This window comes from Antrostomus carolinensis, unplaced genomic scaffold, assembly GCF_000700745.2.
Source record: "Antrostomus carolinensis isolate BGI_N321 unplaced genomic scaffold, ASM70074v2 scaffold45728, whole genome shotgun sequence".
Taxonomy (NCBI): Eukaryota; Metazoa; Chordata; class Aves; order Caprimulgiformes; family Caprimulgidae; genus Antrostomus; species Antrostomus carolinensis.
This window is the reverse complement of record NW_010333178.1, coordinates 1-9,708: the sequence shown is the minus strand read 5'-3', so window position 1 is coordinate 9,708 and position 9,708 is coordinate 1. Positions and strand designations below refer to the sequence as shown.

The 9,708-nt window shown below is 40.2% G+C and overlaps 1 protein-coding gene across 1 annotated transcript in view; it reads left to right on the top strand.

Annotated features, from left to right (window-relative positions):
- The window catches only part of LOC104529468 (FMR1 autosomal homolog 1), a gene marked incomplete at its 3' end in the record, with an annotated part of 16,871 nt that extends 7,315 nt beyond the window's left edge, over window positions 1-9,556 (top strand). Inside the window, exons 6-10 of the mRNA XM_010173785.1 lie at window positions 245-361; window positions 458-628; window positions 5,818-5,896; window positions 8,381-8,490; window positions 9,470-9,556. Coding sequence (XP_010172087.1) covers window positions 245-361; window positions 458-628; window positions 5,818-5,896; window positions 8,381-8,490; window positions 9,470-9,556 — 564 coding nt within the window. The remainder of the gene's footprint in view (window positions 1-244; window positions 362-457; window positions 629-5,817; window positions 5,897-8,380; window positions 8,491-9,469) is intronic.
- Between the last annotated feature and the right edge of the window lie 152 nt (window positions 9,557-9,708).

Here is a 9,708-nt window from a genome sequence, read left to right as displayed (position 1 = left end):
TACACTGGGTATATCCAGCAGCAAAATGTTTAGTGTAAAATATGCTGTGAGTGAGAACAGAAAATTGTTGGTTTGCAGAGGTGGTGTTGAACTTCTCATGTTTTGTTTTGAGGAAGAATAGTGTCCACAGTAAGTACTGGAAATTTAGATCATGTTTATGATTTAGTTTAAATAGGCTCCTGATTTATCCTTTAAATGTGGATTTGCTTAAAAAATGAAACCTCACGTTCCTTCTCTTTCGTAGTCTGCCAGTGAAGCAACAGTGAAGAGAGTGAATATACTGAGTGACATGCATTTGCGCAGCATTCGTACCAAACTTATGCTCATGTCAAGAAATGAAGAAGCTACAAAGCACTTAGAAGTAAGCCATGACTTGTAATTCTTGTTACCTGAAACTGAGCATGTAACTGTACATTACATTGAGTGCATGTGGGTGAGTCTTACTTTTTCTCTTCAGTGCACAAAGCAGCTTGCTGCAGCGTTTCATGAGGAATTTGTAGTCAGAGAAGATTTAATGGGACTTGCTATAGGAACACACGGCAGTAACATACAACAAGCCAGAAAGGTTCCAGGAGTTACTGCCATTGAACTTGAGGAGGATACTGGTACTTTCAGAATCTATGGAGAGGTAAGGGGGAGACTTTGTATGAATCTGATGAGCATTTCACTCTATATCTGCTTTTAGAGTGGTGAGAACTGTACCCAGAACTAAGAACTGGAAATAGCTGAGTAGCTGTCTACGTGTCTGTGTGCATGTTCACGCTATGGCAGCTTGTACTGTGTGTGTTTTAATTACGAGACTTCACTGTGGTGGTGACCTCCATAAGATGTGTTCTGTCCTAATCAATCCACGTGCTGATGCACAAATTCTATAACTGCACTGTACAGATCAGTCAACCTGAGAGAAGTGTCATTTGCTGATATTTTACTTGATCACAGTTTTGTTTTGTTGGTTTTTTCCTCCAGACTGTATATGCTGTTCTTGTTGGTTCTCCTCCTCCTCTCTTTCTAGTTCATATGTGTTTTGCTGTGTGGTGTATGCTCCTCTGACCTACCTAAATGTGTTAAAGTGTGTATCTGCTGCTTCTAACCCTTTTATTTTGGTAATTTAATGCTGGTTTTGCCAAAATAATGCTGGTCTGCTCCAAGTTAATTTGTGTGACTCTGACTGATGTGTTTTAAATCTCCCAAGTGCCTTGAGAGCTGGTCTTTGGACCAAAACAATGATCCATTCAGGAGGCAGAAGATCAGTGACAAAGGTGCCAGTGTCACCAGGGTCCTGTCAGAACGTTTCTTGAGGGTGTTTATCCCATGTTACCAACTCTACAGGTGCCACTAACACTGTCTCTGGTGTTAATGCTTTCAGAAATCCTCGGTTGTCTACTGCTTCAGGCAGCTGTGGTCTTGAATTACACTCCATGCATGTCAGGAGTAGAACCTGATTGTAATCCAAGGGTCAAATGAATTTGATATTGCTGAGAGGAGGACAAACTTCTGTACTCTTCAGTATGTCTGAAGTTCTGTGAGGTTGTTTTTATGGGGGTTGAGTTGGTTTGGGGGTTTTTGGTTGGGTTTTTGTTTTTGTTTTTGTTTTTTTTTTTTTTGGAAGTCTTAAACACTTCCAGGGCATCAGAGTGGCAACAGATCCTTTTTTGACCTAGTACTGCCAGTAAATCACATCTCAATGGTTCCTGAAGAAGTACTGGACAAGTGTAACTGCAGTAGAATGTGTAGTGTATTCCAGTTTTGATCTCTTCAATGTGAATGACGTGATGCCGAATCTTGTGGAAAGGTTATGACTGTCACCAGCCTCTTACAGTAGTGCACAGCAACGATTATAAATACCAAATGCCCCCTAAATAAAAATGCCTTTAGACTCATCCAGTCTTGTCCTTCCTAGAAGTGATATCTGCTTCTGAAGAAGCCAGGCAACCTAAATAGTCCACATCAGAGTTTCAGCATCTGCATATACTTGTCCACTCTTTTTGCCTTTTTTCAGCAGAATTTGGCAAGCAGCCAGACCTCAATAACTGCATGCACCGGCAGACAATTTTAGACTGTGAGGTTTGTGGGAATAGTGATCCAGTGTCCTTGACATTGTAGTCAGGGTCTCCCATAGCTAACAAATAAAATCCAAAGAGCTAACAGTTTGCATACAAATAGAAGTTCAGTGTTGTTCAGGGCCAGAATCTTTGAGGGAGGGAAGAGGGAGATAAATTTTAAAGAATATTAGAAAGCCATATGATTAGCAGGAAGCTAAACTCTGGGATGCTGTTCATGCTTTTTCCCTGTCTGATCAAAACCACTTTGGTTCCAAGACCCTTCCCCTTCTGCCTGAACTGCTGCTTGTGGAACCTGTTACAGAGACCACAGTACTGTGAACTTCAGAGCTTGGACAGTGAGTCCCCTGCTTTTGAAATCTCGTGTCCCCAGAGAGAGCAAGCCTTATCAGAAACAGAATAGCTTCTCTTAGACTTTCATTACTGGTGAAGTTGAATTGCATTCAACTCTTGTCCAATTCTTAATACTTGAGCTTCTTCCCTGGTCCTATCTATCCTGGCTTTTTCAGGAGACTCTTGTTTTCCCTTTGGAGAAAACAAGAAAACTCATTTTCCCTATGAAGCTTTCGTGAGCTCAGTTCCATTTAAACTAGGAGACTAGTATGCATTTTATTTTATTTCTTGACAAAAGACTCGTATCACAATGAAAAAACCATGGTTCTCTGCCATGACATGGGAGGGCTTTGTCTTTATCTGCATGGGATAAGGCTTATCAAGTGATTCCCAGAGGTAGCTCTGTTTTTTCCTTTAGGGAAGGTCTAAAAGAGCCACCAGGACTTTGGAGGGACTTTCAAAACCTTGTCTCAGAAACTGGTGTGAGGCTCCTGTGACAGATCCACCATTTGTTAACAGGAGTGCACTCCACCAGCGAGTAGCCACTAGATCTGCGTTAGTGACTGTGTTACAAAACATTTTCCCCAGAATCTACAACTGAACAGTTCTTGTTTGACACTCTAGTTTAGAACTCTCCTGCTGCAAAAGGTATAATGCTGAGTTTAGAAAAATATCTTGTATTTAATCTTTCTGTTAAAGACTCATCAAGTAACCTGGATACGTCTTGGTTGTGTGGACTACTGTGTGAAGTAACCAGAGCATGAATGGGTGACTAATAACTGGAGTTCTCTGAGGTCTTTAATCCATGTGCACGCTGATTTTGAGAGAGAGAGAGAGAGAGAATCACTCTTCCTTTTCTGAATTACTGGCTGTGAGGAACTGAGAATACATTGTCCAAATCAGCTTTGTGTGCTATCTCACGTTGGGGTGTGAGTGAGTCACACAGGTTGTACTCACACAAAAATTCTGAGCACTTGTGGCAAAGTGCAGATATGCATATAGGTGCACTGGAGAACTGCAGCCGCTGGCTGTTGTTTATTTTCTCATCCTGACTCTGCTTCTGTGACTGCAGTTGCTGTTCCTTCATCTTTATTTGGGAAAGAATTGATAAACATACCTCTGAGGCAGGACATTGTGAACTCTTTAGTTAATTGTTTAGTTAATTGCTATTTGTTAATTGTGTCCTATATGTAGGGTTCATTGAAGGTGAAAAACTGCTAATGTGTGTTGAAGTTTGTGTCACTTTAGCAGCTTGCTCTGAGCGTGCAGCATAGCCTCTGTTCCCTACAACGGCTTCCTCTTCATCTGCTTGCCATGCTTCCTTGCTTGTTTCATTATCTTGAAATCCAATTTGCCCGTGTTTCTCGTGCTGTCATTTTGACTGCTACCAGAAGTAGAGGTTTATAAATTCATTGTTCTTCCAGGACTTCACTAATTTGATTGAAAGATGCAGGAGCTGGTGGTACTCTGCTTCATGTGTTGCCTAAAAAATGACAGATTAAAGGGGTGAGGTGTTAGTGTGAAATGGAAACTGTGCTCAAAAACTGTCATTACTGACTAGATGCTGATATTCATTCCTTAATTCTACACTTTTGCTGTTGTTAATTTGAAGCTTCGTTTCTTGTTTCAGCATTTGTATAACCTCAATTAACTGTCAGTTAATTTCTGGCATTTAATAGTGAGCCTATAAGAGAGCATTGATAGTTCTCCCTGTAACCAGTGATGCTGTCCTGTCTTGAAAAACGTTGTAGATGAACTGTGGCCAGAAACAAACATTCGGGGTGGCAGTGCCTTGGTTGTAATATTACTTACAACGTTGAGGTGATACGTGATTAGGACAAGTTCCTTAGTGCTACACACTGTTTCAGCACTTACTGTGGAGTTCAGGTTGCGCTAGTGTAATTTGCCTGTGGTTACAGGAGAGAGTTTGTCCGGAGGTGCGTGTTATTCAGGCTTAGTTTCCTGTCAAGCATAAGACAGGAGAGAAACAGAAGTAGAAATTGTGTAGAGAAAACAGAAAACTTCCTACCTGTGGTCAGTTCTACCCAGGCGTGGTGTGCCGTGTCTGTACGCTCCCCTACCTTCCTGCAGTGCTGTTGCTCTTTGAATCCCCAGTTTGCCTGACCGCTACCAGATTCTCCTGTGAGGCACTGTGCTCTGGACGTAACCTGCCAGCCTTTCTGCAGCGAGCTCCTTCCCTGGAAATCCAAGTGGTTGTGTGGTGGGCAGGCCTTGTGAGTGCACACACACCTAGAGGAGCAGCTGCTTCTGTCGTTTCAGCAGCCTCTGTTCACTGAGGGTCAGCGTGTATTTGCAGAGTGCTTGGTATTGAGACTTGCATGGAAAATGGATCCATCTGTTGCAAGGAGGGTTCTGTGGCTGATTTTTTCTTTCTCTTCAATGCTGATTAAGACAGACTTCATAGAGGAGAGAGAGAACTTCTAGCAACTGCTTTATTTAGGCTGTTTTTAAAAATCAGTGCAGCTTTCTTATGGAAAAGGCTGTAAATACCATCACCGCTTACAGCGAGCCTGTAAAGTTCTGTGGGGAGATGGCCCTCCAACCTTGTAAATGTCTTATCTTTTATTAGGTGACATAATCTTTAGATACTGTCAAGAGACAAACAAGTCTAAAATTCATTTTCTCATTCCCCATTTTTCCACATGTGTTCCTCTGGGAAATGTAACCGTGTACTACGTGTTAAAAATGACATTAAAAAATGCAAAATCAATATTGCTGACAAGATTTATGTGGAGAAAAACTGGATGCTTCCAAAGCCGTTTAGAAAAAAGCACAGAGGTTAAATTTAGTTTCATGGCTTGCCCATCTAATCATAACCACGGAGCTATTCATTCACTGCAGCGTCAGGTGAAATGAGATACACCATCCAGGCTCTTTTAACGTAGTATTCTTGTGACCTGAAGTTTCTGTGAATGCTGGTAGGACCTCTTACAATTTATATCTTTTCACTACAGAATCTTTGTGTCTATTGTTATAATGGGTTTTTTTAATAAATGGATTCTACATTTGAAAATTATGTCTTGATTTTGGAGAAAAAAATATAATTAGCTGGTTTTTCCCAATTAATGTCTACCAGAAACTGCTTCAAGATACCTCTGTAAGATATTTTATGTCTGGGGTTTACTCATGGTAAGTTGCAGATAATATTTTAAAATGTCTTAAAATAGCATGCAAAAAGTTGTTTTATTCATTACTGATGCTTTGCTTTGCTACTGAATTCTGTTTATGGGTGTTATACTCTATTACTTGTTTAACATTTAGTTCAAAACTAGATTAATTTTGTCTCTATTCCTCTTTTTGAGGAATAAGTTTGGAAGACTTGCATCTTGGTGCTACAAGGTTTTATTTTTAATACATATTCACATATAAATTCTTTTTTTTTTCTTTTTTAATTAATTTCTAGACTGCTGATGCAGTAAAAAAGGCAAGAAGTTACTTGGAGTTTGTGGAGGATTTTATTCAAGTTCCCAGAAATCTTGTTGGTACGTAGTGCTGCTAAAACATGAAAACTTGGGGAGAGGGAGCCTAATCAGCGTGATGCTGCAAAGATTATTTAGATACCAGGAGGATATTTGATTTCTGCATTTAAGTAGAAAGTGATTAATCTTTTAAAGCTATATATATTAGGGAATTATTAAGAAATTCCGTATCTTGTTGCTGAATAATACTTTGTCAGGATTTAAACACTTAGAATTGTTTGATTACAGACTTGTACTATCCAATTCACTGTTAATATTTGAAGTTCAGAGTCTAGCAAAAAAATTATTTGCTAAATTGACTACTTAGAAGTGCTGAACCTAAATTCCAGAATTTAATGGGGAAGTACTACAGCTGAGTTGCAAGAGTGACACCAGACAATTCTCATGTTCCTGCTCCCTCCTGGCTGAGATCTTCCGGGTGGTGGCTGGGTGGAGGTGAGCCGCTGTACGAATAAGCAGCGCTTGTTGGTCTCACCCATAACGAAGATGTAGCTTCCCAAAATTTGTCAGTGCATTTTATGGGAGCTTCTGTATCATAAACGACCGAAAGCTGGGTTAATCTCTGTTCCCCCTGAAGAGGAAAACACATCTTTCCTTAGTACTACAGTAGTCAAAGACACTTCATAATCACAGAATCACAGAATGACAGAATATTAGGGACTGGAAGGGACCTCAGAAGACCATCCAGCCCAACCCCCCTGCCGGAGCAGGAACCTAAATGAGATCACACAGGAAGGTGTCCAGGCGGGTCTTGAATGTCTCCAGAGAAGGAGACTCCACAACCTCCCTGGGCAGCCTGTCCCAGGGCTCTGTCACCCTCACTGTAAAGAAGTTCCTTCTGAAATTTAAGTGGAACCTCCTGTGTTCCAGCTCACACCCATTGCTCCTTGTCCTACCATTGGGCATCACTGAGAAGAGCCTGGCTCCATCCTCCTGACATTCGCCCTTAACTTACTTATAAACATTAATAAGGTCACCCCTCAGTCTCCTCTTTTCCAAGCTAAAGAGACCCAGCTCCCTCAGCCTTTCCTCATAAGGGAGATGCTCCACTCCCTTCATCATCTTGGTGGCTCTGTGCTGGACTCTCTCAAGCAGTTCCCTGTCCTTCCTGAACTGTGGGGCCCAGAACTGGACCCTCATTCCACTCCTCTTAGCCAGCTGGTGATAGCGAGTCTGGCAGCTTCTGACTCCACGTTACCAGCTCACAGGCAGTGCAGGTGTGAAGGGAGCATGAAGAGTGCAGGTGTTGTACCTGATTCCACAGCAGTTTGGATTATCAAAACCTCTGCTTTAACCTCCTACAATTTTCAGACTAGAGTTTATGAGACTACGTAATTTAAATAATTCATGTACAGACTCCCAAAAATTAGACTTTTGGTGTTCTATAACTTGAGCAAGTTAAAGTGTAGTGATTTGGGTTTTGCTTATTTTTTTTAAATAGGACCTCTGCAAATTATGTATCTGATGCAATTTGACGATTCTCTCATCTACCAAATGTTAAAGTTTGTTTTAAAATTCAGCAAATTAATTGTTCATTTGTATATGAACACACTTTTTTCTGTAAACTCATTCAGCAAACCTAGTTGAACCAGAGAGCTTCGCTAAATGTTGTGTTTTACAAGTTGATTTCCTTGCACATTTTGGACACCTTTCACTGATGTGAACATACACATATAGGAATCATGGCACTAGTCCTAGTAATGCATTTGGCTGAAAATGCTGCTTTTAAACAATGATGACACCAGTTTATGACATAGTCAGACATCTTGTCCAAATCAGACGTGGTCACATAAGTAAGCAGACATTGAGCTACGCTTTATGAAGACACCCGAGTTAAAAGTCGTGTAGTCATCATTATGACTCAAATTGAAGGTACTGCCCTATGCCCAGTGCATTTCTTTCTCTACCAAGAGAGGAGAGTGCTGCTTACAGAACCTCCTTGGGATGGAGGACTTTTTCCCAAATACTGGCTAACCATTATTTTGTAAAGGCAAAAATTAATTTTCAGGAAAAAAAATGTATTTTTTTGCCTTTTTTTTTTTTTTTTTTCAAGAGGCTCCCAACAAACATACATTGTATATGCCTGTCAAAATGTGAGGAAGGACTGAATGAGGGTACATGTGGAGTCAAAGGGTCCAAATAATTTTGCAATATAAATTTAAAATAGGTATTTGCAAAACTTTTGTGCAATTACTTAGTCTGGTTCAGTTTGAAACTGGTGTGTGTTGGTCATCTTTATCGATACTCTTCATTGTATGCATATAGAGAGTTTAATTTTGGAAGTTTTCACCTCTTCTGGCACAGTGTGGGGCTTTCTCTGGGGTTTTTTTTGTACCTCTGAAGTAGGAGAAAACTTTGAAACAAAGTGAATGCTGAAGGAGAGTCAGGTGGTTGTTACAATTATGTTCTACATAACTTAAAATATCAAGAGACCCATTAAAATATTTTGCACATGGGTACAAAATTAACCATTCTTGCCCTCTGAAGGAAAAGTTATTGGAAAAAATGGAAAAGTGATTCAGGAGATTGTAGACAAGTCTGGAGTCGTCAGGGTGAGAATTGAAGGAGATAATGAAAATAAACTGCCCCGTGAAGATGTAAGTACTTTGTTCTTTCTTTCTATGATTAGGTTTTTATTTTCAAAACCAGTCATGTTGAATCTTTTAACAAAGAATATGTTGGAAAATATATGCAGAAAGTGAGAATTTCTGGGGCCTGACTCAAATGAGTTCAAGTGCTGCCTTTTGGCATCAGGACAGGATCACTGTTTCATCTCAGCATCATTGTGCAGTTTATAAATCCAGCCTTCATGGCCTCTGCACCCTGGGTTTTTTCATGGCCAACCTGTAATGGTTGTAACGTGGTGATGTCCATGTTACAAAACCAGAATGTCTGTGATTTGGGTAGTTCTCTAGGACAGGTGCCTGTGAATTATTTAATGAAGCCAGTTTTATAACTGTTCTGTGGGTACAGAGAGAGCAGGGTTTTTGTTTTTTCAGCCTGGCACCTTGCAGTAAATTTTATACAGAACAGTTCAAGAAAGGTTTTTTGCTGCTGAAGCAAGACCTTTTTTTAAAAAAAAAAAATAAAATCTTTCTCCTGTATGTATTTCTGCTGCATAGCGAGTTTGGGATTGGTAGTGTGAATAGTGTTCACTTACTTTAAATATATGAGAACATAAGATAAAATCTTTTAAAGGTGCTTCATCTTGTACAGTTGGTTTAATTAACCACTGGACACTTCTTGGTGAACTGTGGATGCTTCCGTGCTCCTACTGTGATAAACTCACATAGCTCTTGTGTTGTGTGGGGGGTGATAAAAACGCTGTATGTCGTTACCTCGACTGCCAGAATAGGTTGTTGTTGGGAAAGCTGGAGTCTGAAGTCCTTAACCTAGAAGCACCTGCCCTCACCCCAGTCTCAGCTGTCTAGTGCGTCTGCACAGCCCAAGATCCAGTTACTGTCTGTGCTTGTTTAGCTCACTTTTGTAATTTAGACAGATTTTTTTTTAATAATTTAAACATTGTTTTGATTATAACATTCTCTGAAAATAAGACTTGATGTTCTGTTTCTCTAGGGAATGGTACCGTTTGTATTTGTTGGTACTAAAGAAAGCATTGGAAATGTCCAAGTTCTTCTAGAATACCACATTGCATATCTGAAGGTAAGTGTATCTCAGAAGACAGAATCTGTAGAGGAAACTTTGGCTGAAGTAACAGAATTTTTGAGCAACAGCTTTGGTGGGATTTGCAGTTGGTAAACGGTCCCTCTATATCACAGAATATAAAGGATTGGAAGGGACCTCGAAAGATCATC